The 27,576-nt window shown below is 53.0% G+C and overlaps 1 protein-coding gene across 1 annotated transcript; it reads right to left on the reverse strand.

Moving 5' to 3' along the window:
- Positions 1 to 208: 208 nt before the first annotated feature.
- Positions 209 to 26,993, reverse strand: LOC132079343 (hydrocephalus-inducing protein-like). The gene is made up of 18 exons (XM_059481867.1): positions 26,964 to 26,993; positions 25,038 to 25,172; positions 23,599 to 23,798; positions 20,834 to 20,958; positions 19,366 to 19,570; positions 17,995 to 18,184; positions 16,804 to 16,903; positions 15,457 to 15,575; positions 14,134 to 14,357; positions 12,151 to 12,218; positions 9,759 to 9,991; positions 7,752 to 7,852; positions 6,370 to 6,505; positions 5,758 to 5,922; positions 4,798 to 4,889; positions 4,114 to 4,276; positions 2,605 to 2,831; positions 209 to 764 (listed from the first exon to the last, which is right to left on the reverse strand). Exons 1-18 carry the CDS (start codon positions 26,991 to 26,993, stop codon positions 365 to 367), a joined length of 2,913 nt encoding a protein of 970 aa, XP_059337850.1. The 3' UTR covers positions 209 to 364.
- Positions 26,994 to 27,576: the final 583 nt, after the last annotated feature.

The following is a 27,576-nucleotide window of genomic DNA, read 5'->3' on the forward strand; positions in this document are numbered from 1 at the left end:
CCTTTTGAAATGAAGCCTTGTTCAGCCACATCAATAGCTGGCCTATCATCTCTTCTGTGTGCAACTAAGCAGTTACAAGTTCCCATGTGAAGCTATTTTGAGAATGAGACTTTGTGACCATTCTATTCTGAGGGTGAAAAACAAATGCACCTGCAATAACAAGTAATTTGTCCGATGAGAATCAGTGAAGAGGTAAACAATAGAGAGATTTGATGCACAAGTAAAATCTATTTTATTAACCAATAATCGACTAACTGATAAGAAACCTTTGAATGAACTAAAGGTGCACACAAGGTCTGTTAAACTGTGTAAAATGAGTTGTATGAATAAAGAATAAAGAGTTCTTCTCCATCTTAGCTTAGTCCTATGGGATTTCAGTTCCCCCCTTCTTGATGGCTTTGGGTTCTCCCTTCTTTGGAGCTTTGGGTTCCGCCTTCTTTGGGTCTTTGTCTTCCTTCTTCTCTGGGATCTTGGTTTCCTTCCTCTCTGATGCTTTGGTGTCCTTCTTCTCTGATGCTTTGATTTTCTTCCCTTCTGATGCTTTGCTTTCCTTCCTCTCTGGGATTTTGGTTTCTTTTTTTGGAATTTTGGTTTCCTTATTCTCTCGGGTCTTGGTTTTCCCCTTTGCTGGTATTGGAGGTTGCTTGCCAACAGAGACACTCTTCTTTCCCTTCTTCTGCCTCTCTTCCTCCTTCCTCCTCTCTTCCTCCTCTAAGGCTTTTGCCTCCTCCTCGACCTTTTGAGCTGGCTCCTTCAGCTCCCTTCTGCAGACAAAACAGAAAATATGGCTGAGAGTCCCACCAGAACCTTGGGCTCCCTCGTCCTGGCTGGCCCTGCACTTCATTCCTTGACCCTGAGGCCATTTCCGTGAATTCTCCTCAACCCACAGAGGTTGGGAACATCCCAAGTGAGGGCATGGGTGGAAGGGGACCTCCAGGACCGGCCAAACCTGAGCTTTGCCATCATAAGGTCTTGACTGTGCAAGCTCCCTCTGAAGGCACAGCCAGACCCCTCCAGCCCCTGCCAAAGGCTGATCCAGCAGCTCTCTGCACTGGTGCCTGGAAACGCCCTTTGTCTCTTGGCTTCCCAGTTTAAAGCAGAGCACAGATTGCTGACATCTGCTTAGCTCTCCTACAGTTCTTACTCAGCTCATTCAGCCCCCTTCTCCCTGGGCATAGCTGAAGCATGATTTTAAAGAGTTCAGATTTCAGCTGAGGGTTAGAAGCAATTCCCATTGATCAGGATGTAGGTTAGATAGGCAGACCATAGGTTAATGATTATGAGATGCTTAAGCTGGAGCAGATTGTTCTATTGTTTACCATTAGGAGAGGGAAGTGGAGGAAGTGAACTGTTATAAGAACATCTTGAAACCAGTAGAACAATGGTTAGCACCTGGGCTTGATGTCAATCAATCACTAAGCAGGGGACCTTGGATGGTGCCAGAGGGTCACAGAGACCTGATGAAGACATTCCTGACTTCATCCCCTAAGACCACTGACCCAATTCGAGACACCAACCCAATTCAAGGGAAGAATTGCACAGGAGTGAAGGACCAATGACCTCATTTGAATACAGAGCAGGGATGGGAGGTGCTGGGGTTGTGCAGATGTATTGTGTGTAAGATCTTGGGAAATAAAGAGAGGGCAAAGAACCTTGGACAGCGCGGTCACGCCTTTTAGGGACGGCTCTGGTGCCGCCCGCCGGTGTTAATAAACATCCCACTGTCTAACTTTAATTAGTTAGAGAGTCTCTGCCCGTGATCTTCGGTTTTAACGACTCCTAGCCTGCTCCTTCATGAGAACAATCCTATCAGTCAGAAAGCAAAGGCTGCAGGAACTCCTCTCCTGCAAGACAGGCTCTTGTCGGGCAGATTTCCTGCTGGAACCCAGCTGGGACCAAGCAAACCAGTGCTGGCTGCCATGGAAACCACTGGAAGCAGCCTCGTCCGTCTCCTCCCCATGAAACCAACTTCAGCCTGGCCTGAAGAAGTCCTGATGCACAGGCTTGCTTTAAGCACCTCCACTCCCAGCTCCACACTTGGCCTGTGTGTCCTGAGCTGGGCTGCCTTGCTGGAGCTGAGCTTCTCCTGTGCTTGCCTACGGCTGCAGCTGCAGGGGAGCCTAAAGCACAGGAGTTTTTCTGGCTGCTATGCCACCATAAGGAGAACCCTGGCAGATCAGCAGTGCAAGGACTTCATCTGTGGCAGGAGCAGGACCCAAAGCAAGGTTTGCTCTGTGCCCCACGCCTGCCCATACCACAATCCCACTGTTCTGGTGAAGAAGGCAGATGATGAAGAAGATGCCACTCAACACCATGGACTTCAAGACACCTCTAAATGCGGTGCCAAGGCAGGCCCAGAGCCCAGCTCCCCGCAGAGAGCAGCTAAGCCAGGAGGGCTCAGCACTCAAATAGAGAAGATGATGTTCTGTCTCAACAGAAGAAGGTCCTTCCTCTCTTGGCAGCCAGGGAGCTCAGAGTGGCCATCCCTATGTTGCTGCTGGCCTTTGCTCTGCAGCTCCTCTGAGCTCAGAGGCCTTGGAGCAGGGAAGCCCTGCAGGGACAATAACCCGTGGCAGAGCAGGAACCCATGGAAGGCTGACTCACCTGTCCCTGAGAGAGGCCTGAGAGCCACAGTTGATCTCCTGGGGGCTCAGGGAGGAGCTGACACGTGAGGCCGCCCTGGGCACCAGCACCTCAGAGGTGGAGCCTCCCTCCATGTGGCACAGCTCCGGGACATTGCAGGTGGTGTTGAGGTGGCCAGAGAAGGTGGAGGTGACCTGCTGGCTCTCTCCTGGCTGCAGCACACCTGGCAGTGGCAGGATATTGAAAGACTGGATGGAAGACAAGTGAGATTGAGGTGTTGAGCATGGAAATGGATGCAGAAGAGCATCTTGGAGCTGTAGCCAGAGGGGCCTATTCCCCAAACACTGCCAGAATCACCCTCACCTCATCATGCATCCATGCCATTGACCAGTGCAGGGACCATGGGGAAAATCTTCTCCCATACTCACAGCACAATGCATTAATTAGTACATTACATGAAAGTGAACTAGGATGTCTCCTGGCAGTAGAAATTCTCTCTGATGCACAATTTGCCATTACAAAGTTTCAAAACCTCCTGCTTTTAGAAAAGGAGGAGACTCAGAGTGAGAGCTCTTGGAGCTGAGGGAAGGAGTCCAGTCCAGCTCATCTGACTCCTGAGGCTCTTCCCCTCTCTCTCTGATTTAAATGCTTCTTTCTCAAGGTGCTACAGCAAAAGCTCCTGCAACAATTTCCTGTGGAGCACTTGAGGAGTTCCAGGGGGAGCAGTGCCCTCCACAGGTGCCGCACAGCATCCTTGGGCAGCCCTGCAACGTGTCCTGCACGGCCTCTCCAACAAGCAGCTGCTCCAGCAGCACTTTGCGATGGCCTGCAGGGATGGGAGGCCCCTCTGTGGCCAATGCTGAGGGCCCCCAGTGGCACTGGCAGCTCCAGCCCTGCTTGCCATACTGACAATGGGCAAGGGAGTCAGATTCCCTCTTGCCTTCTCTGCTCCCAGGGCAGTGTGCGCCACGTCCAGGGAGCACCTGAATCCCTCCAAGCCTCGAGGCAGGTGAGGGTGCTCAGGACTTGGTGCTGGCACCCAAAAAACAAGCCATTTTCTGTGCTGGGAGGAAGAGACAGCCCCTCTGCAAAGTCTGCCTTTGTCAGACAGCTCCAGGGCCAGCAGTGCAATAGCAGCTCTGGGTGAAAGCAGAGCCCTGCAAACAGGGAGTCTGGCTGCCTTGGGAAGAGGGTCCATGGAGATCAGCATAATCCCAGCTTGCTCTGTGAGGGAAGCTGGAGGTGTTACCATGATGATGCAGAGAAAAGCCTCATCTTACACTGGGAAGGAAACAAGGCAAAAAAATCCCACACTCAGCACAGGCCTGTAGGATCTGAGCCAGCTTCTCCAAGGAAAACTCTCCTATTTCTCCCTCCCCCTCAGCCCATGTCCAGCCACGTGCCCTGCTGCCCAGCCCACTGTCAGGGCACAGCACAGCAGGGCAGCAAAAAGGGAGCTCAGCATGAGCAGGACTTGGTGCTGGCAGGCTGGGGAGGCAAAGCAAGCAGTCGGTGTACAAGAAAATCTACCTCTGCTCCTGAAGAGTGGGTAAAATCCTGCACTTCTTTCAGGGCTCTGGCTGCCTCCTCCTGTCCAGTCCTGAAGTGCCTCCATCGAGTTGCCGCACAATCCAGACTGGTTCTCCTCTCCTTCGGTGGCTGGGGTTTGAATTTAGGTGGGTGGAGCTCATCTCTGGAAAATAAATAACTATGAACAGGGACCTGCAGTGGGAGAGAGGGAGGGAGGGACACCTGCACGAGCAGCTCCTGGCCAGGATGCAGCCCCTGGCTGGGTGCTGGCTCGTTGGACTGAGAAATGGTTTGATCCAGCCCTTCCCAATCCAGGCTGGGGCAGGTCTGTTCTAAAGGCAGCCCAGGGATGGCACTGAGGTGCTGCAGCAGCTGCAACTGCTCGCATTGAGCAATTACAGAGGACAGGCATTTACACCTGGTGGGGATGCAAAAAGCACAGTGGGAGAGGAAAAGACAGAGAAGGCAGCAAAAAGGTGAGATTTGAGACACCGAGGGGCAGACCCAGCCAGTGCCCAGCCAGCACAGCCCACCCAGTGCCCAAGGCCAGAAACTCTGCAGCTCCACCAGGGATTTATCAGGAATGTTCCCCTGACACCGCTGGGGGGTTGGTTGACATTTTACAACACTCCCAGGTGACTCAGGTCGCATTCCCCATCCATCCTTCCTTCCATCCATACATACACAGGCTGTGGTGCTGGGATCCTGCCAAGCTCTGCCAGCCTTGGGCTTGGGGAGATTTCTGCCAGCCGTCCTGAGCTCCGTAATTGTGCTCTCTGTTCCAGGAAGCAAGCAAGAAAGATTTTAAAAAACCCAAAACAAACCACAACAGAGAAACCTAAAAAACCTTCAACAGCTCAACCCTGCTCAAGTCATTTCTTTAGGGACAGCTACCACTCTCCAGCTGAAATGCTGGGCTTTTGGGGAAAAAGAAAATTACATGTTCACCTCCAAATTGAAAAGGATTAAGCTAAGAGAACCTTTCAAACTAAAAGTTACTGTCCGAAAGGTTTTATCTTTGCAAGAAATCTCTAGGTAAGACCAGCCTGACGGTTAAACAACTGGTTCTTCTGGTGGGGAGAAACCCTCCTCTTTAAGGGAAGCAGCCTGATAGTTAAAAGCACCTGTTTGCTCAAACTTCAGGCTCCCTGGCACAGCCTGCATTGCCTTTCCTTCCTGTTCACTGATTTACAGGCAGTGCCACGACGGCCCGGGTTCAGATGTTTGGTGCCATCCGGGGAATTTGGCATTGCCATTTCCATATGTTTTAATCGAAGTTTCAGTCCTTGCAACCACTCTTCAAATGCCAGCTTTCCTTTCTTTTACAGAAAGCTCAAGGTTCCCACAAGTCTTCTGACATCCTCTCTTGCGCTCAGAGAGATGACATTTTCAAACAGATGTTTCCAAAGTTACCAGCATTTGAAAGAATAATGACCTCAAATGCCCCCTGGATTCCAGCTGAGCCCAACTCCATTCTGTGTCAGACACTGAGATTCCCCCCTCTAAGGCAGGAGCTGTTTGTGCCCCCGTCCCTCCTGTCCTTCTCCCCAGCAGCCTGTGCCTGTTTTCCCCGGCAGAATCCCTGTCCCTGTGCACCCTGCCAGGAGCAGCTGCACACAGGCTCACATCTCCCCTTGCCCTCACCAGGGGGTTTCTCTCATCCCCGAACACGCCGATGAGAACGTTGGTGCGATGAGTGCCCAGGGCCTGCACTGCCACCACAACTGGGATCTCTGCTGTGCTCTGGGGCTGCACAATCCCACAGGGCTTGGGGCTGGAGTAGAGCACAGCAGAGTCCTCCTTGCGCTTCTGGAAGGGACACAATGAAACGCAGATTCAGAGGGACCTCTCAAGAAACTGTAGGCTCCTTAACATCCACCACAACAGCAACTTACACACACCTTTAAAGCTCCCCAGGACAAAGGTCAAAGGCACAAACAAGATGCAAGAATTGTAGGGTTAGCACTCCCAGGGGATCCTGCAAGGAGGCTGCCAGCACAGGCACTGGTGTCTGTGGGTGCAGCAGCTTTTCATGACCCTCTAAGATCTCCCACAGGAAAACACCCTGAGGACTAGAGCATCAACTGTTTCCTCAGGAGCTTAAACTGCCTCCTAAAGTTTACAGTTTGGTAGGATCCTGCTCTCAGCAGATCTTTAAGACTGAATAGAAAGCAGCAAGGTCTTATCCAAACCCTTTGTTCCCCTAATAATCTCCTCAGGAATATTTGACAGGAGGAGGTGGATGTGATGCCAAACCTGGGGAATAAGCCCGTAGCAGCCAGGAAGGTGGCTGGGATTCCTAATGAGGATCTTTCTCTCGTAGGGCACCTTCAGGTGGCACTCATCACACAGCACCACTGGGGAGGACACTTGGAGCTCAGGAACGAGACATCTGGGCAAAGAGATGACCCCAGGACAATCAGAGATACTGAGAGAATGGAGAATGCCTACCCCCAAAGACTGTGAAATGGAGCAGAACCCATTGGTCACTGTCAAATGCACATTGAAGAGCCCTACAGGGATAAATTGCCTTCTACCTCTTCCCACTCCCACATGTCTTGTCAAGGAGGGGCAAACCCTGAGAGGCAGCACCCAGAGGCTGCCAAGTGCCCCAGGCAGAGCACTTTGCCCCACAGCTGCCTCAGCCCCTCCTTTACCCAAGAAGGCTTGCAAGGACTCCTGCAACAGTGCCAGTGACCCACGAGCTCTGGGGAAGCCTTCCCAACAAGGATCAGTGCTCCCTAAGGCTCAAGGAACACACAGCTCCAGGGTCTCAGTAAAACTGACTCCCTTCTCTGCCATTGTGCTGTTGCCCTGCCTGAGAACTCAGCTCTTTGCCCCAGCCCTGGAGGGCACGAGACAGCAGCTGCCCCACAGAGGGGCTGATCAGCCCCTGCCAGGCCCTGCAGCTCCCTGGCTCCTTCACTGCACAGCTCCAGGCACTGCCTGGCCCCAGCTCCACCTGCTGTACACAGTGGCAGCCCAGGCACTGCCTGGATGGCTCTGCCTGGCACAGGGAACAGCACCAGGGAGCTGCATCCCTCTGGGCATCACACTGACACCCACAGCAGCACAGCAGCATGGAATTCTGCTGCAGCAACAACGACTTTTGCTCTCAACTCTGACAACATTAAAGCTCAAAACGGGAAGCAGAGGGAAGGACAAAAACTGGAGCTGACCTGCCACATCAAGGGCTGCTTTCCCCTTGTCACACCTTGCCCTCCCCACTCTTGCTGGGAGCCACTTCTCCCCTGCCATGTGCCCTCATGGACAGAGGCAGAGCCTGACTCTCAGCAGCTGCTTGGTGTGGCCCAAACCAGTGCACCGTGCTCACAGCCAGCACAACTCCACCTCTTGCAGCCTGAAGGAGAGGAGGCCCTCAGGAAATTTGTTCCACCTCAAGCACCAAAAACAAGGCCAATCAATGATATCATTCCTGGTGCCTTTAGAAGAGGGCCCAGGACCATGCTGGGCTGTGAGCAAACGTGCTTTTCACCACGGGCTGCTGCCCAAGCACTGCTGTTCTCGTGTCCAGCTGGCACAACATGAGGACATTCAGCAGCACTTCTCCTTGGCAGCTGCAGCCAGCACAGCCTGGGCAAGGCAGTGCCTGGGGGAGGCCAGGCAAGGGCTGGTACCTGGCTGTGATGATCAGGGATGCCACTCCCTTGCCAATACCCTCCAGGTCCACCAGCAATCTCCGGTAGAACTCCATCACCGTGTTGGAGCACAGGGTCACCTGGTGGAAGAGAAGAACAGTTAATGCTTCCTTACAAAAGCTCATTACCCACGGGTGATAACCTCCAGTTCCTGAGGGAGGATTTGCCCTTCATTCTTCTGCTGCTCCATGTGTAGAGCACAGTCTCAGAGTAACAAAAGCCTTCTGGCAATACCACATTTGTTAAACACACCTTGCTATAAGGGCACAGGTCAGTGTTGGGAAATTTAGGAGACTAGAGAATGGAAAAGTACAAGACTGTGGCTAATTCCAAGTCCTGCACCTGTGAGATAGCGTGTCCTTGGGCCTAGCTGTAGTAGGATAACAAATAGTGAGAGAGACATGAGAAAAGAGAGATGTAACCCCTAAGGAATGAGGAAGAGTTAATGGTATAGTTTAACCAATAGATTGCTTGGCTTACAGAATATTCATAAGCTTATTATTTGCTGTATAAGTGTTTGAAGCTTTCTTCAATAAACTGGACCTGTGATGAACCACCTGGTGTCCTGGTCCCCTTCCTATGTCAGGTCAGCTACGTTAAAACATTAGACTACAGCTCCATGCAACACTGCATTCAAATTAAGGGGCCAATTTCTCATCTGACTACAAAGACATCCATGCCGAGGAAATCTGACTCGACCACAACGAGTTCAGCTTTACAGCAGGAGGCTGAGGGCAAAGTGTGGCCCAGCAGGTGCTGGGCAGTTCATGGCTGCCCTTGGACCCTGACCCCAGGCTGGCTCTGAGAACTCCGGCCCCACGCCAGGAGTGGGGAACTGCCCCGGGCTGGGCAATGACCAGAGGCAGAACCCTCAGAACTGCCCCAGGGTGAGCACTGACCAGAGGCAGAACCCTCAGAACTGCCCCAGGCTGGGCATTGACCACAGGCAGAACCCTCAGAACTGCCCCAGGCTGGGCATTGACCACAGGCAGAACCCTCAGAGCCTCTTGCTCTACGCCGCAAGAGACAAGCCACCAACGGGACCAGGCAGAGGAGAAAGGAGGAGGATCTCTGTCTTGAAGTTCCACAAGGAAGGGTTTATTCCAAGCAAAAGGGTCAAAGCCAAAAGAGCCCTGGACACTCCCGTGCAAGGGCTTTTGTACAGATACAAATCAGAGGGTGAATACAAACAGCAAGCCAAAAGGGAATCCTCAGGGGAGCACTGAGGGGATTACATCAAGTGTCTGGGGCCACTTTGGGTAGGAGGGTGGGGAGGATGGCTCACTTGGGCCAATGGGGCCTCCAGGAATAGGGGAATTCCAAAGGGGCATTGCAGACAGGGATTGGCTCCAGGTTAAATTGGCAAAGAAGGTTGGGGAACAAAAGGGGCTGGGTTTGACAGGCAGGGAAAGAGCTGGAACAAGGGGCAGGGAATGGCATGAGGGACAGCTTTGAGGGAGGCTAAAACCCAGGGGTAAACCAACTCAGGGAGAACACGGGGTACCACAGAACAAACCACTTAACAAGGAATCAATACAATAAATTTGAACCGCTACACATGGCTGCAGAGTTTTTTGTCTCCACTGGAGCTTCCTGCAGTGAACACAAATCATTCTGCTGCCCAGGAGGGGGGAAATGACACCACAAAGAAAAGCTCACTGCTTGATACAATGACATCTCTCTAACAGCCACCTTCTGCCCTCATCCTTGCTCTGCCCCATTGCAATCAAATCAATCGCTCTCAAAAACACAAGAATGGCTTCAGGCCTTGACCATAAGGTCTGTGAACTCAGGCATATGATTTTGGAAAGCAAACAGTGCTCTTTGAGGAACATCCCGAGTAAGCCAGCCAGCAGAGGCGTCCCAGCAGTGCAGATCTCTCAGTGCCAGCATGCTCCAAGCTGGCACCAGAGCTAAAGCCCTCCCACCCTGCAGTGCAGCTCCAGCCCTGGTGCTGCAGCGGCTGTGGCTGGGCTCTTGCCGTACCTCGATGTCCCGGTGTCCCTGGGGGAGGATGGTGCCTCCGCTGGGATTGATGGTGAACTCCCTGGGCTCCACATGGAAATGGATTCCCTTGCTCCAGGCCGGGTCGGTGTCCCTGCGGATCTGATCCACGCTGTCCACAGCCGGCTGCGTGCCATCGTCCGACATGCGGAGCTGGAACGTCAGGGGCACCGCGGAGCTGTTGGTGAGGCGGCAGCGCTGCGTGTAGGGAAAGCCTGGGCAAGGACACAAATATCCATTCAGGCACCCAGCAGGCCATGATCCTGGGGGCAAGATCCTGGCAGGATCAAAGTGGCATTGGAGTGGAGCTCTCTATGATCTGAACTACAGCTCACCCAGAAGCTGCGTGAGGAATTAATCATCACTTAGCTCCCTTTGACACAGATTCCAGACTGCAGCCTTGAAAATGTCCACTCCTAGCCCTGCTGAACACTGCAAGCTTCTCTCTTTGTGATGGGGCCAAGCTCCCTCACCTGCCCCAAACCAGCACCAGTTCTCTCTCAGTGATGAGTGTGCACCCAGACCCAGCATTTACTCTGAGAATTCAAGCTGTCCAATTCCCTGCTCAGCCTGCCAACACTCCCACCTTTTTCAAGACATATAAAGAGTGAGTTGTCAGTGAGAAGAAGCTACAGCAAAAGAAAGTGAGGATGGAATCCGCAACTAGAACGTGAGGCAAAGAACCCTAATGCAGCTTCTCTCTGCAGGATCCTTAAGGCATCTCTTGCTTTGGGCCAAACAGACTGAGCACGTGACAGCTCAGAGCCCACTCAGCTGGGGGCACAGCCGAGCCTTGCTTGGAGATTAGCAATCAGGAACCAGGTCCCACCTCAGCCCACAAACAGGGACATCACAGCCGTGCTGCTCACTGAGAGTGCTGCCTGCAAGGGTTTACCCCACTTTGGCTCTGAGATTTGCTTTCCATCCTGCAAAGCCAGAGATACAGCCACTCATGGTGGGGATGTCCTGCAGAGCGCGCAGAGCAGCCACAGCCTGCTCTGCACTGCACATCTGGCTGGGCTGGCCAGCTCTGTGGGGAGGAGACTTCTCCCCAGGCCTGCTCACCAAGAGTCAATGGGACACAGATGGGGAGGAAAAACAACTGCAGCTGCAGCCCAGAGCTTCTCTGTGCCCATCCAAGTGACCACTGCCAGCTCCAGCAGGGACTCCAGCAGGGAGGCAAGAGAGGCACAAAAAGGACAAACCCAGATGTCAAAACCTCCAAGGAGACTGAGGCCAGCACATGCAGACAACAGTCAAGAGTTACAAAGAAGCAAAAATACAACAGCTGCCTTCAGCCGAAGAGCCCTTAGGAATGAAAATTGATTCAGCAGGATCAATCTCCTGCTTCAGAACCATATTTCCATCTCTTTCCTTTCGTGTTTCATTCCTTCCAAAGTCAACTTGACAAGCGCCTCTGTGGTGATGCAGGCTGGGGAAGAAGAAGCTCAAGAAAGGCAATGAGTTTCCTTCAGAAGTTCATGAACTTCATTGTTCTGGCTTTAGGCTTGGCAGTGAACGTTGACCTGGGTCTGGGAAGGGGGACAGGGGTTCTGGGGGGTTTTGGGGGGTTTTGGCCCTGGGCTGGGCTTTTCCCTGGGGGGTTTTTGGGAGTTGTGGCGTGATGCCGTGGGCGGCTGTGCAGTGGGAGCTGAGGCTGGGCAGGGAGCGGAGCTTCCCTTCCTCCCGCTCGGGGGTCGCAGCTCGGCCGCTGCTGCTGCGGGAGGTTTGTGCTTGGCCCGGGGCTGCCCTGGCTGCAGCTCAGCGCTGGCACCGACCCTGCCTGCCTGCCCCGCTGCTGCTGCTGCTGCTGCTGGGCACTGCCCGCATCCCCCTGCCCTCTGGGGCTTTGCAAAAGGAGCATTTCCTCCTTCCCTTCCCTTCCCGCACCGGCTGGGGGGGATCCCTGGCCTGCCAGAGCCCACAGCTCCTCCTGCTGTCACCAGAACTCCACCAAAGGGGAAAAACAGGACTGGGAAATGTCTGTTCTTGCCTTCTTGTCTGTGCTCTCCTGAGACAGTCTAGCAAAGAACTGTTATTCCTTTTCCCACACTTTTGCCTGGGAGCCCTGTCATTTCAAAGGGATAATCATTTGGAGGGAGGGGCTCATCTTTCCATTGCAGCAAGATTCCCACCTTCCTTGGCAGACATCTGTCTTTTAAAGCAGCACAGAGACACCAGAAAATTCTGCCTTTCTATTCCTTGCTTCCACTGGATCTCACAATGGCAAAATGCCCCCTGAGGCAGCAGCAGCAGCAGCAGCTCTGCAGTTCACAGCCTGAAGAGGCTGCTGGGGCAGAGCAGGAGTGAGGGATGCTTTTCTGTTGGAAGGCACACATCCCTGAGGCTGTGTCCCAGCCCAGGGAACACTCACCAAAGGAGATGTCCCCGAAGTCGAGCTCAGCGAGGTCGAAGTGTAAACTCGGTGCAGTGACGCTGCCCCTGCAGGCCGAGGACAGAGCAGGCAATGGCTCGGTTAAAGGCATTGCAAAGCTCCGGCTGTCGTGGCTCGGGGGCACAAAACCCGGGCTCAGGGCACCCGGGGTTTCCAACCAACACAGCCCCGTGTGCTCAGCACAGGGCCCTGGGCACAGGAGGCAGCTCCAGCCAAGGGGCAGCAGCCAACAGCCCCTGATGGGCTCTGGGCACAGGGCAGGCAGGAGAAGCCCCCGGGTTGCTGGGGGTCCCATGAAGGACCCTGAACACACACCCAGACATGGCTCCGTGCCTCAGTTTCCCCATCTGCAATGGCATGGACATCAAGGTGTCCCCACTAACTTCTGTAAGCAGCCCTTCCAGCCACAGCTTCCCTGCTTTGCTCCTTCTGAGCTGCAACTGCTGTTCCCATGGAGGAGCTTTCTCAAGAGAGTTTGACCCACACAATCATTACAGACACTTTCTGAGATATAAATCCAGGGCATTCCCAAACATCCTCTGAAAAGAGCAGCAACAGTTCTACCCAGGGCACAGATGAATCCTAGAGGAAAGGACCAGCTTGTCAGCAGTGCACCAGCTGGCACAGCCAAGAGCAAGAGCTTCAACAACCAAACTTGGCTGTCCTGAATCTAGCACAGAACCTCACCTTCCCTTGAACTCAGCAGGCACACTCCAAAAGCCACCAACATCCACTGAAATCAGCACTTGAAGCTGCACAACATTCACCAGTTGATTTCATGGTTGATGCCAATCAGTGCCCACTCTGCCTTTTGGTTCAAAATCAAGAACCAGTCAGCTGTGTCCTCTATTGTACTCACAGGACTGCCCCTGGCTCTGCTCTGCACATCTCAACAAGAGACACCTGCCCCTGCTCAAGGAGAAAGCTGCTTATGCACAAACACCCCATGGCCATTTTGGGGGAGGGACAGAGGAGAATCAATTATTTGATGGTGAAAGGTTCCCTCTTGATTTCCAAATGAAAAAAGCAGCACTTTTCCTCCAAAAACAAAGGCAGCAGATTTGTTTCTGCACTATGGGCAGACCTGCTCACCACTTTTCTCTTGCTAAGGAATAACTTCCTTGTTCTTCTTTACCCATCTCCCTTATCTCATTGGTACCATCAGGTGCAGATTGCTTTCATTTCTTCACTGCCTTGAGCCAGTGCTGCCCAAGAGCAGCAGCCCAGCTCCAAAGCTGCAGAGCAGCCAGCATCAGCTCTCCTGCTTCCACTCCATTATCCTGCAGCACATGGCTCAGGCTGGCAGGGACAAGGCCTCACGCTGCTGTGGTGCTGAGCACTGAGCTCTGCCTCCCCTATGATCCGCCCTTCTCCCTGTGGCTGGGCCAGGATTGTCTCTTGCCATGGCACCAGCCCACGGGATGGTGCCCAAGTCCTTGGCACAGTTCCTGACTCCCACATCAGCGCTTTGCTGGCTGTGCAAAGGAGGCACCAGAGCCCTCTGGGCACAGGAGCTGGGGGCACAGCTTGTGCCCCACAGCATGGCCATGAGAGGTGAGCTGAGGCTGCTGCTGCCCATCTGGCATGGATTATTCACACAAGGTTTTACAAACACTGCTGCTGCTGCTGCAGAATCAGCCAGGCTGGCCCATCTGCAAAGCCCTGGGGGCCTTGCTGGGTGTTCAGGTGGGACATCCCAGAGCAGCTGCTGCCCAAAGCTGATCCATCCCACTGCCTGCCATGGCCCAAGGCACAGGGAGATCCCTGCAGGGACGAGTCATTCCAGCTCCCAGCCACCACACAGGGCAGGAGGCAGCCTGACACCAAAGCAATGCCAGCGGCAGAGCAGAGATTCAGACCTCAGGAAACACCTTTCTCCTCTGCTCCACCCCAAAAGGAGGCAGGTGGGGGATGTCCCAGAGACAGCTACAGATGTGCCCACCCAGCTCCCAGGGTCCTTACTTGATGGTCAGGATGGCAGGCGTAGGAGATCCAGCCACACTGAACTGGAACTCCTCCTCAAAGCTCCCCAGCACGGTGGCACTGAAGGAGATCTGCACACTCTGGCTCCCACCTGCTGCAATGATGCCCTCCTCGGGGGCAAACTTGAAACACAAGCCCAGGTTGGTGGCTGAAGGGAGACAGGTGAAGGGAGCATCAATAGCTCCTTGGTTCATCAGTTTCACCTGCAGCAGCAAGAGAGCAAAATGGAAATACGTGTGGAATCTCCCCTTCTTGTGAGTTATTGTCTAATGATGCAATGAACACCCAGAAAAGGCAGAAGATGCTTTGTGCTGCTGAATGGCAGAAGTCCAAAGATTCAACAGGACAACTTCTGCCTTTGGGTTTTCATGCAGAGCAGTGGCAACTCCACAGAACTGCAGTCACCCTGGGCTTATCCCATGGACACAGAGCAGTGCCCCTCTGCCCAGCAGCACCAAGCGCATTGAGAGCTGGCGCTGAGAGCAACGTGGGCTGATTGCAGCTGCCTAGGGAATCACCCCAGAGCTGCTGCTGCCCCAGTGAGCACAGCTCCAACAGCACCATCTGCTCATTCACCTTTTCCCAGACCATGAAAACAATACATTGAGAATGAGGCATCAGCGTCAAAACGTACAGAGAGCACCATCGTTTGTAACAAATCTCAGCGTGTCTTTCCCATCCACAGCCAAGATTTTGAAAGTGTCTGCCATGATGCAGTGCCTCATGAAGTTTTTGCAAGCTTGACTCTACTGGGGGGGAGACAAATAGGTAGAAAAACCCTTTGCTTTATTCCCAGGAACACTTTTCTCTTTCTAGAGCCAGAGATGCACCAAGGTTGAAGTGCTGTGAGGGACTGGTCAGCAAGGGAGAGAACTCCCAAGGATTTCCTGTGATTGCAGCAATAAGCAGAAGACACTTGGCTGGCAGCTGTTGGCAGTGGGCTGAAGCTCAAAGGCAGCCAGTTTGGTGCAGCTGCTTCTGCAGAGCCCAGTCCAAAGGTGCCTTGTGTCTGGCACTGCCACAAAAGCCTCTGAACATGCAGCTTTTTGACCCAGGCTTGGTTTCATGGGCCAAGGAGTTGTTTTGTAGGAAGCCTCCCAGCTGATCCCTAAGGAAGGCTGCCCAAAGGCAGGGACTGGGGCTTCAGGAACAACTGACACACCTTTGTGTCCCCCCAGATTTGAGCAGTCCATCAAATATTCCCTGCTCACAGCTTCCCAGGTTGGCAGCAAGTCCACAGCTGCACCAGGCTTGCTGCTGCCTCAGGAGCCATCAGGATCCATCCCAAGCCCTGCTGCTCACCTCATAGACATGGGGGGTGTTGACGAAAACGTTCCCAAGGTTCAGAGTATGAGAGCTGAGTTCAACCAAGGGTCCTTGGCCTTCCCCTCTGAGCTGCAGGGGCAGCCTGCTCTCACAGCCTGGGGAGAGATGTCCATTGCAGTACAATCATTCCCTCTGCTCCACTGGATTTTCCAGGCTGCCTCAGTGCTAGTCCCCAACTCTGAGCTGGATGCAACCAGCTCCTGATGCTGCAGGAGAAGATATGGACCCTTCTCTTCCCTCAGGACATATCCCCTGAGGCTGACTTGCAATTTCTAACCCATTCCCTGGGCTGCTTTCCAATTTGAGCCACCAGTTTGCTGAGTTTAAAACATCTCTGGTTCCTGTAGTGACAGGCCATGGAGGTATGGGTAGAAATGGAGAGAAAGGAGATTTAGGTGAGATATTCGGGAAGAAATTTTCCCTGTGAGGGTGGTGAGGCACTGGAGCAGGTTCCCCAGGGATGTTGTGGAGGTTCCAGCCCTGCAAGTGTTCCAACCCAGGCTGGATGGGGCTTGGAGCTCCCTGCTCTATGGGGAGGTGTTCCTGCCCATGGTAGGGGCCTTGGGACTAGATGATCTCTAAGGTCCATTCCATCCTTACCATACTGTGATTCTGTGGTTTCCTTCCCCTGCACCTATAGGAGCTTTGAAATCCATTCAGTGCAGGCACAAAGCTCCAACAGGGTTTGGCAATTGCCAAACTCCCTGGCCCAGGAGCACAGGACTTTGTTGCCCAGGTGCTCCCCTTGTGACACTCAGCACTGTGTTCTATTGCCACAGACTGAGAGCTGCAAGGTGACAACTGCCACACAGGGAGAGAAGCAGCTGCTGGCCAAGGCTGCTCCCTCTACCAACAGCCCGGGCTCAGTGGGGCTCAGCCCCCTCTGCTCTGCTGCTGTCTGGGCACTGGGAGGTGGTCCAGGCTCAGGGAGCCCATTTCTAACTCAGCTCCTGCTCCCTGATGATGGATCCATGGCAAATGGAGCCATCCTGGAGGCCAGGGTCCTGCAGGGGCTGAGTCCTTGTTCACTGAAGCTGTTCTGCTCTGGAGCTCTCTGGCCTTTGAGGGAATGCTGGCAAAGCCACGGCATGAAAACCTCTCCCTGCACTGCCTGGGCTGTTCTGGGATCAGTCAGGCACACACAGCATTCTGAGCCCTGGCCTGGCACGGGAGACTCCCTGGGAGCTGCAGGGCCAGGGGGGATGTGCCAGCACTGCCCTGCTGACCAGGGACCCTTCCCAGCACTTCCATGGGAGCCCAGTGGGCTCAGGCTGGCACCAGGGCTTCACTGAGGGGGAGAGAGGCAGGGCAAAGGAGCTGCACCTGAGATGCTGCAGTAAGCCACACTTCCATACTCCAGTGCTTCCAGGGGTTTGAAGGTCACCTTGATTTCAGCTGAACAATTCGGCCTGATTTCTCCCTCCTACACCAGAAAGGGACAGCAAAAGATTGGTCTGCAAACTTCACATTCTTGTTTTCACCACCCTCCTGTAAGCCTTTGTTTAGAGCATCAGTGATGAGTGAACAACACAAGGGGCCAAGGAAACACTCCAAACCCAGCCCAACACAGCTCTCAATGCTCAGCTGGTCAGCTCCCACTCTCCACAATATTCCTGCTGCTCTGACACAAGCTCTTGGGCACATCATGCTGCTGTCAGCTACAGTGGGATGCAACTGCCACTGTGCCCTGCTGGCTCTTGGCCTTAGATGGGCCATAGCTGTAACCAAGAAGAGAACATGATCCCCTTCCTTGGAAATAAAGATATTAGTTTAACCTCTACTGAAAGAAAGCAGAGGTTGGGATTATTCTAGGGTTTACTCCAAGATGAGAAGGGTGTTCCACTGTGCACACACCAGGCATTCATCATCTCTCACAATGCCAGTACTCAGAATCAAGGCTCTGGTTGATGGGAGCATGTGGCAGTTTGCTTGCACCACCAGAAAAGGAAAAGGTTTTCTGTCCCTGTGTGCAGGACAACTCCAAAGGCCCATTTTAACCTTCCACCCTGGTGTCCAGGCTCACAGATGACGCTGGAAGGGACACTCAGAAATAGTGCAAGGCATGGTTACAGGAGGGGATTGGCATTTCTGTCATTAACCTTGGGCTGAATTTGGCCTCCTTTTGCTAGGGAACAATTGCAAGCTTCAGGTCAGTGTGTGAGCTGGCAGTGCTCCAACAGCCTCTGCTGAGCCCCACGTGTCAGGGGAGCCCCTGCCTACAAGAACTGCTCCCTGGGACACTGCAAGGCCACGCAGGCAGTGCCCTGAGCTCGAGCCTGGCAGCAGAGCTGGGCTTTGTCAGGCTCCCAGCCCTGCCTGGAGCCTGCAGGGCACAAATGCTTTCAGCAGCGAGCCCTGCAGCCTCACCAGAAACTCCATGTCCTCCCTGCCAGCACATGGAGCCAGCTGAGGATCTGCCCAGTGACCACAGCCGGGGAAGGGGTGGGTGTAGGGAGTAGGGTGGGTGGGAGGAGGAGGAGGAGGAGGAAGAGAATGTTCTCAGCTATCACTTACCATTGGCTCAAGGAAAAAAATGTCATCAGAGAACAGCATGGGGTCTTCTTGCACCTTTACCATCTTCTCCTTGTCCATGCTGCTCAGGAGGGCACTGTGATCTCCACAAAAGCCCTTCACCTTCTCTGTTTCTTTCTCCTCTGGGAAGTTTTCCTGAGACACCTCTTTGGGCGGCCGCAGCAAGCACTGCCTGCAGCCCCAGGGAGAGACAAGGCCAGCAGATGGTTTCATGAGCCACAGATTTGCAGAAAGAAGTGTGAGCACAGGAGAGCAAAGCACTTGAGGAGCAGCAGCAGCAGCTCCCCAGCAAAGGCTGAGCCCAAGCCACGAGGGTCCCACAGGGATCAGAGGACAACTTGCTGTTCCCTGGCCCAGCAGGGAGTTTCACTCCATCCTTGCAAGCTCAGCAGAGGTTTGCAAAGCCAGCATCCCTCCAGAGAGCCTCCTGCCTCAAAGCCTCTGCCACAGCTGAGGGAGAATCAACCAGCCATTTCAAGTGGCTTTTCCTCCCACTGAGCTGCTCGGGGGGGCACAGAAAGATCACAGAGCACCCACTGCAGCATTTCCCTGGCAAGGGGAGACAAAGCTGGCTTGCAGCTACGTGTTACCAGCATCACTCTTTGTTTCTTCCAGTTTGGACCTGCCCCGTTCCCTACTCTGCCTTTCACAAGAGCATCCCAGAGCACTTCCACAGGAAATTGATGAATTCAGGCACCGAATCCCTTCAGGGACATTCAAGTTTTTATATGCAATATGCATGAAAACAGAGGCTCTGAGAGGGGAAGGAACTTTGTTGTGCGGGAGGGAGACAGCAAACTCCTGGAGAGACCTTTCCATGAGCCAGAGCTTTTTGGATCCCATCCCAGTGCATGGCACTAGAATGTCCTGAGAGGGAAAGGATCCTGCACTATCTTCTCTCACAAAAAATCCTCTCTGCTCTGAGAGCACAAAACCTCTCTGACAGCAGCACAGGGACACACTACCAGCCCGCATGGGCAAGGAGATTTTGAAGGAACTAAAGGGAAAAAAGAGGCTGTATCACCTTTGGAAAGAGGGACTGGCAACTCAGGAAATGCTTAAGGATGTTGCCAGGTCATGTAGAAAGAAGAGAAGAGAGACAAGAGCCCAATTAGAACCTGAGGAAATCCAGTCATCCCAATCAACCTTTCCTTCCCAAAATGCCATCCCTGGTTGGAGTATAAATGACCTGGAATGCTGAGTGCTGAGCTCCTGAAGCCCAGGGACACACACCCCAGTGCCGGGCATGGTTCACTTGGCCTAAACCATTCAAAAGCACCAACATCCCCTGAGGCCACATGTTAGTTTCAGTCTTGGGCCTGTATCTCACTGAAATGCATCTTTCAAACCAACCTCCTCTTCGCTTCATTCTCTTCTTCCTCAGTAGCAAAAGCCTTCCACTGGAAGTGGGCTGTGATGTTACTCCTGTTTTCAATGAACAGGGTTCTGTGGCTTGACATGCTGGTGAAAGTCTTGTCAAGCTCCACGGAATTTGGGCTCAGCCCAATGTTGACATCTACAGCTTCTCCCTGGAGCTTTGTGTGGATTCTTTCTTCACCTGGAACAAAGCAAAGGGGAGTCTTTGCTCAGCTCACTGGCTGATGGAAGCACAAGGGACAGAGCAAAGCACAGGGCACAGAAGAAAGTGTCCCAGTTTTGCGCTGAAGGAGCACTTCTGTGGACCACCCCATTGATCACATCCTTCAGCTCTGTGTGTACAGCGTGAGGATGTCCTGGGCACCTCCTAAAACACCTTATTTCTGAGGGTGTTTGTAGAGATTTGGCCCCAAGGGGACAGGATGGACAGGGAGATTGGTCCATGTGCTCCGGTGACCCACTCAGATCACCAGGATTTCTGCATCCAAGTCCTTCAGGTGACAGGGCTGAGGAGCCCTGCTCAGTCCTGCCTTGCCCAGGCTCTCCCTGGGCATCCCAGGAGACTCCTGATCCCTTGGATCCCTTCTTGCTGACCAGCAAATATGCCTGGGGGCAGCTGGGCAGCAAAAGGAGGCCCAGAGGAACAAGTGAAGTGACAGCCCACAGCAGGAGGGGACACAGGTGAGGAAACACAACCAGCCTGGCTCTGCAATGTGACAAACCACTACAGAATGAGCACCGTGAAAATCATCTCCTTGTCCAAACCCACAGCCACATCAGTCTTTAAATATTTTATACTGTTCTGATCTGAAAAACCAAGCTGGAGCATTGCAAATCAAAGAAGAAAGGGACAAAGGAAAGATCAGTGAGTACAGAGCAGTTTCTACATTAAGACTGAATGGGATCCCTCAGTCTAGAAATCAAATGGGAGATAGATGTGAGAGGTTTGCAACAGCTTCAACAGCCTGGGAAATGGGGACAGGGAAAAAATTGTTTTGATTTGTCACAAAAAAGGAACTTAAAGGCCTGAAAATGTTGTTAGACAGAAACTACATCTATGTGTAAGGGCCACACAGAAAAAGGGCCTGTGACAAGCCAATGGAGAAGCAGCATATGGGACAGAGGTGTGCAAGAAATCCATTGCATTGGAGACAGTCTGATGGAGACCTCACCTACAGCACTGCCCAGGAATCAAATAAAACTTCACCCAGGCATAGCCACATGGTAGTGGAGAATCAGAGTTCCTCCTTCCTCCACTCAGCAAGTCCCAGCAAAACAGCAGTCAAAAATCTTTGCCTTTCTCAAGCCCCTAAACACCAAGGAGTTCTCAGTTTGCTTTGGGGTAAGGCTGAACAGGGGAGGCACCTCTGGAGGCAATGCAGGGGATGGACAGCAGGGAGCCATGTGCAGAACTGTCCTGTGCCCTGCAGGGCCCAGCACTCACCTGAGCTGCAGCACACGGCCAGGGAGCCGCAATGGGCACCGCTGGCCAGCGGGTGAAATGCCACTGTCACCTGCACGGTGTCACCAGCGCCCAGAGCTCCTGTGGCCGGCACCACGGAGAAAGGACTGCAACACAGAGAGAGGGGTCAGGCCTGGGGACGCCTGGCCATGAGATTCCTGCTGCACTGCAGCTCCCTGCAGCTCCCTTGGCCAAGCAGGGAGCAAACCAAGCACAGGCAGCACAAGAGACAGAACAGACAGGATCACAAACAGCCACTGAGCCACTGCTGACAAGATCCAGCCCTCACAAGACCCTGGGGGTAACAGGGCCTCAGCTCCCCATTCTCTGCATCCAGCTCTCTGCAATGAGCCTCAAGGCTCCCACTGCCAGCAATCCCATCAGAGAATGGTTTGTGAAAAGCACAGAGAGGGTTCAGAGCTATTTGCATGCACAACTTGACACTGACTGCCTCAGGAATTTCTCTTTTCCTGCTGCCTACAAATCCCATCTCAAGAGATGCAAATGGTAGGGCACTCCCTGTCCTGGGAGATTACAGCCTAGGAATCAGACAGGGAGAAGGAACTTTTCCCTGAAGACCAAGGAATAGTTCCTGTTGAATTTGCAGTGTGCTTCTTTGGTTTATTTTACCTTGAAATCATCGTGATTTAGCCTAAAAAGGGCAACTTTTAAAGGCATTTCAATGAAAGCTGCTCTAAGAAGAGGAGTAATCAAAACTCTGAAAGAGTGCAAATGCAGACTAGAGCAATACAGTGACATGGAAACCCAAAAGGACGATGCCATTTACAGTCTGAAGGGTCCAATCCCAGCTAAATGAAGCACCATGAGCAGGAGCACATCAAGGAAGCAGAACCGGAGGTTTCTGTGTGTTTGCCAGCAATGCAGTCTGGGACTCTGGGCTGTCATGCAGGCTGGTAACTGTTTGCTTGGCCCAGCAGAGAAACTCTGTGCAATGTGTTGGAAATAATGATGCAGATGCGTTGGTGCACTTTGGATTTAACAGGAGCAATCAGGATTTAGTCACCAGGTAAACAGCTCTTGCCTGACAAACACAAGACTCTGTGCTTTGATGCTCAGGGACAGCTCAGGGGAAATGTGCTTCTGCCCAGCAGCTGCTGGGCTTTGTGCCCTTCTACAGCCCCAGTGAGGAAACAAAAGTTCCTGGCCTTGGTGCTTTGTTGCTGGTCAATCTGTCACTTCAAATGTGTTCTGGGGACTTTGCTGATGAATGCATCACACACAAAAACAAAGAGAACATTTGGCAAGCTGAACTTTGTTCATGTCAGTAGTAACAGCTGATGAACTCGCTTCAGGTTCTGCTCATTCAGGACCTCTTGCTGTAATTATGGGCTGACCTGTTCCCATTGCCACTGGTGAGGACATCACTGCTGGCTGATGGAGAAGCCTTGGGCCAGCAATGTTCATGTGCTGGACGTGAGACTTTGGAGGGAGGGGAGGAAAGACAAGGCCCCAGCAGCCCCAGAGCCAGATCAGTGCTCGTGCTCCTGCATCTGCCCCGGGGCTGATGCCAGCACTGCTGCAGCTCTGCTGGGGCTGGGGGGATCAGGGCCTGCTGGGGGCAAGGCACAGCATTCTGTTCTTAGTCTTTGGCCAGAAATTTCACCGCAATAGAGAAGCTGCCAGTTAGGGGAATCCCTGGCCAGGCTTCAGCACTGCCTTCCATTCCATTCCCTTCCCACTCCTGCCCCATCTTACATGCTCCTGCCTTCAGGTGGCAGGATGGGAATAACATTCCAGGGATGACTTCAGGGCTTGCCTGAGAAAGAAGGTGTCTTCTTCTTTTCAAATTATCAGGAGAAGAGGATCCAGCCAAGTTCAGGACTCAGCTGTCAGGACTGAAAAACTGAGTGCAAATCAGCCCCCGCATCGCCTCCATCCCTGGGCTCTACCCACCAGACTCCTCTGTCCCTGCTCTAGCAGTCATCTCTCACACACACCTGGCTCCCCAAGACCCAAAGACACAAGCTCCACAGCTAAACTTAACTCCTCTGAATTTCGGCCAACACCACTAAACTGTTCCCTGAGCCCACAGCTAGAAGAGCTGTGAAGGAGACATCCCTGACACTGTAAGAACCAAATTAAAATCGCTGTCAAGAGATGGGCCTGGAAAGCTAAATTTTGGGCTTTTCTCTGTTAATTGTCAGCTGCTCCTTAAGACACTTCTCATCCTGTTAGATCCATCCTCTCAATGAATCACTACTGCACCTGACAGGCAGAAAAGATAAGGTATGGAGGGGGTTTTAAAAGGTTGTTTTCTTCTGCTTTTATAACTAGGTCCATTGACATGTTTGTTTTCTTGTAAGGCATCTAAAGACAGTTCCATGTCTCCCAATGGCACCTTGCAACCCCCAGACACTGCTCTTGCTTTGAGCAGTGTCTTTGCTCAGATGATTTCCAGAGGTCCCCTCCAGGATCACTGCAAAGCCACGTGCCTGTGGCCTCCCAGAGAATGGCTCTCTTTGGCTGACAGTGCTGAGGAAGCATTTCTGAAGCTGCTTGTGCTCAGCAGGGTGCAAGCCAGCTCCCAACATGTTCCAGCAGCCTCCAGGAAATCTGGGACACAGAAAGCTCCAAGGCCACTGAAAGCAAGAGCAGATGCCTTCCATCCTGCTCACTTCCAGCCAGGCTGCAGGGCAGCAGATCCGGTGCTTGGTTCCTTCTGTAGCTCTTTCCCAACTCTGCTCTCACCCAAAGGTTTTTGCACAGGGACAGATGAGCTGCCTCACCTCTGCGTGCTCAGCTGGTACCGAGCTGCCCGGGCACCGACATTGCGCACCAGCAGAGTCTGCTGGGTGCTGACCTTGACTGGACACTTGGAGAAGTCCAGCTGGGCAGGGAAGTCCAGCACAGCTCGGGCACCAATGGCCCGAATTGGCACAACGATCCTTTCCCTTGCAGTGAGGCACACCAGCTCGTGGCAATAATCCTGCAGGAAAAGAAACTGGCTCAGCACAGGACATTTAGTGCCATCCCCATGGCAGAAGAAAAACCATTTCCTATACCCCTTCAAGGGCATCCATTTACCTATTGCACCCTCACATGAACACTAAGTTCTACTGCTATGTCACGTTTTAAAGGCACCTGCGCACTTTGCAAAATCCGTCTCAGTGGCATTCAGCTCTTGTGTCACTTGGGTCATACAGATAACAGCCCTAGGCCACCATCATTTTTACTCTAAACTTTAATGATGTTAAAGAATTCCTAAGCCCCTTTCTAAGCAACATGGAGCTGGGGAACACAGGACATTGCTCTTTACAGTTCTATGTTCCCACTGTCTGAGAATAGGACAAAGTGTTCAACTGACTCTGAGCAGCAAAAGGAAGAGGAGAAAACAGCTGCACCCAAAGACATCCTGCACCTCTGGCCTGCACCCAGCACTGAGATCAGACTTGCCAGGGCCTCAGCACTGCTGTTCAAAGCTCCCCGCAAAAGCACCTTTGGCACGGAATGGGTGCCAGCTGACAGAGCAAGCACAGGGACAGGCATGAAGACAGAGCCCCAGCAGTGTCACTGCCACGGGCTCTGGGCTCACAGCTCTGCCTGCAGCTTGTACCTGCCCTACACCAGCTCCTTCAGGCAGGTGTCCAAGTGCCCTGCAGCTCAGCAACCTCCTGCTGACCAAGGGCACCCAGGGCCCAGTGTGCCTGTGCCAGGCCGGGCTCACGGGCACAGCACATCCTCTGCCCTGGCCCTGCAGCTGTGCCATGCTCACTTGTGCTCTGGGACAGCACAGCTGACAGGCTGCACAACAGAGGGGGTGAAAAAGCACCGGCTGTGCTCCAGCCCAGGGGCAGGCAGGGAAGCTGTTGGCAGTCCAGGAAGGAGGAAAGCTCTCTGACCTCTTTGTTCCTCTGGTGTTTTCCATCAGAATGAAACCCATTCCACTGGACCTAGAGATGGCCCAACATCTATCAAGAGCCCTCTGTCATTTTCATCCTGTTTCCCGTGCATCTTCCCTTGGCAATGCTCAGCAGTGTGCAGGGAGGGCAAGCAGAGCCTGTCAGGCCTGGCTGCAGTGCCTGCCAGCAGTGCCAAGGTGTGACTGGCTGCAGGCTGCCTGCCCACGCCTGGAGCCCAGCTCACAGCATGCAATGGGCTGGAGCCAGAGTGCAGGGAAAACAATGGCTGTGGAGATCATTGTGTGCTTTGGCTCCTCCAGCCTCACCTTGTTCTTGCTGGGGGTGAAGCGGATGCGCACAGGGGCAGAGGCGCCCGGCGGCACGGCACGGTACGCATCGCTGGAGCTCACCAGCTGGAAGTAAGGTGAGCTCTCCATGGAGACCTTCACCACGTGAAGAAACTGCAGCAAAGACATGAAATTATGATTTTGCCACTTGTGGAAACAGGACGAGGGGAGACCTGTCCATGCCCTGCTAACATCCCTCCCCTGCCCCTTTTCCAAAGCACTTCCAGCTGAGCAGGCACAGGCACATCATTCACAAGGCTGAACTTGAATCCCTTCTCTCTGGCTCCAGCATTTTGGCCAGGGCCAGTAGGGCAGCGCCTGCTGGGAAGGAAGGGCCGAGCAGGTCAGCACCAGCAGGATGGAGACACAGCACCTGAACCAAGTCACCTGCATGTTCAACAAGGCCAAAAAACCTGCTGGCTTCTGCCTGCACACAGCCATGAAGTGGTCATGTTCCAGAGGGGGAATGTGCTACCTAAAAGCAAACCAGCCCATTTCTGTGGGGGAAGGAAGAAATTCCCTTCCAGCAGATCAGGTTTGGGTAGGGAACTTCTGGGGATACAGTCAGGCAGGCAGAGCAGCAAGACAGGAGACCAAACACTGTGGTCTTACTGGGAATAAAAGCAAACCTGAAAAGCAAAAGAAGGAATGAACACAGCAAGACAATCCCTAAAACAAGGAGATGGCAAAGAGAATTTAAATGGGCAGCAAAGCAGCAAGCAAGAATCATAAAACCATGAGAGCAACCAGCTTGCCAAAAGTGACAGAAACACAGACAGGCGGTGTCTATTGACCATGGGGCTTCAGAGGCATTTTCTGCCTGGAGAAACAGGGCCAGCACTGTCTGACAGTGTGGTTCCAGTATGAAAAGCCAATCTTGGCTCTCCAGGGCTTCCTGCTGCCTGTGCAGGCAAGCTGGGCTGCTGGGCATTCCTGCCTGCAGCCAGCAGGCCAGGTTCGGCCCTCTGGGGTACACATGCACAGCACACATGCATTTTCTAGCACACTGATCTCATCAACCCCTGAGCACCAAAATGCTCTCCAAAAATCTAAACCAGATGATTTGGACTCCCTCCTGTCTCCTCCCGCCAGCCCATTCTTGGCACAAGCCTCACTTGAGAAAATGTTTCCCTGACTGAAATTCAAATGGTCTCAAGTTTTCCTCTTTACAGTGGAACACAATTGACATTTTTAAACTTTTTCCCTCTCAGCTCTCTTGGGAAACTGCAAAACAATGCCAATTTCTTCAGGTGAAGGTGGAAACCTCCAGGAGCACATGGCTTTGGATGTGCTGTGCTTCTGCAAAGGGAAAGCAGAGCACCGTGTTGCTTCTGGAAAAGTTGAGCAGAGCTGGATGAAGCTGAGCAGGAGCCTCAAGTGGAACCTGAAGGCCTCTCACTGCTTCTGCTCCATCACTCTGATTGCAGGGCTCTTGCAGAACACGGTTCCTGCAGGGCCAATGCCATTAATGAGAAGTGATTCCAGCATAAAGTGCAGAAGGCTCAGCCCCTGAGCTTTGCCTGTGAGCTGCACAAAGGGAGCCAAACTGGCTGAGAGAGGCAGAGATTCCTACCAGGAGCCAAGATTAACCAAGGACACACAGGATGTGCTATAGACCCAAGGCAAAGCATGAGAGCAGGTAAGAACTGTACAGCCCTCAACATTCCTGTCAATCCAGAGCTTTCAAGAGAAGGAAACTCCTTTGGGATAGACACCATCAACGCCTGGCCAAAATCTGGGGACAATTCCCAGCACAGGAAGATTTCCACCATCTTGCAGAAGAAGGTGCTGAGACATTTTCTTCTGCATGTGCTGCAGCAGATAACTTGCTTTGCTGTACACTGAGGGAATGAGAGCACTCTCCTCTTCCAGCACAGCGTTAAAGCTCTGCGTGCCAGCACTTACCTTGTCCTTATTCATGAGAGACAGCACCATTTCCGACACCTGCCGAGCGACGAAGTTCTGAAATACCAGCTCTGGTGGGGAAACCCCAAACCAGCTCTGTTTCGGGGCAGCTGACGGCAGCTGGAGAGGAGAGAGAGCAGGGAGAGCTTCAGCTGCTGTGAGGAAGGTTCATGCAGGAGAATCTTCCACTGATCCCCAGTGAAGTACAGACTCTGAGGGAGCACGTCTGCCCAGCCCACACTGGGCAAACAGTGGCTCACCCACCTCTGCTCTGAGCTCATCCACAGCTGCTGGGCCACACAGAGCAGGCTCAAGCCAAGCTGCTCTTTTGGCATGGATTTCTCCAGGTTTCTTTCTCCAGAATGCCAGGCAGCACGTTCCTAAAACACAGCCCTGTGCCCATGCGGTCACAGAGCTCTGGGGCACTGACTGAGCACTCATGGAGTAAGTAAAACCCATGAATTTACAGGAGACTCCATGGGAAAGGATTTGGGATGTCTTTTACTCTGAGACAGGGAAACCGAGGCCCACACAACTGCAAATATCTTTTTTGCTCTAGAACTTAGACTTCAGTAAGAAGAGCACAGGACCAGAGCAGGTGTGAGAGATGAGG

This window comes from Ammospiza nelsoni, chromosome 14 (assembly GCF_027579445.1).
Source record: "Ammospiza nelsoni isolate bAmmNel1 chromosome 14, bAmmNel1.pri, whole genome shotgun sequence".
Classification (NCBI taxonomy): domain Eukaryota; kingdom Metazoa; phylum Chordata; class Aves; order Passeriformes; family Passerellidae; genus Ammospiza; species Ammospiza nelsoni.

What these genes read in the sequence shown, in the direction of transcription:
- LOC132079343 (XM_059481867.1), bottom strand. Translation starts at nt 26,993, where the DNA reads ATGGTGCTGTCTCTCATGAATAAGGACAAG. An exon ending in TCACCCCCAGCAAGAACAAG is followed by an intron (nt 23,799 to 25,037) that starts GTGAGGCTGGAG and finishes CTTTTCCTGCAG; the next exon opens with GATTATTGCCACGAGCTGGT. An exon ending in CCCACTCTTCAGGAGCAGAG is followed by an intron (nt 2,832 to 4,113) that starts GTAGATTTTCTT and finishes TCTTCCATCCAG; the next exon opens with TCTTTCAATATCCTGCCACT.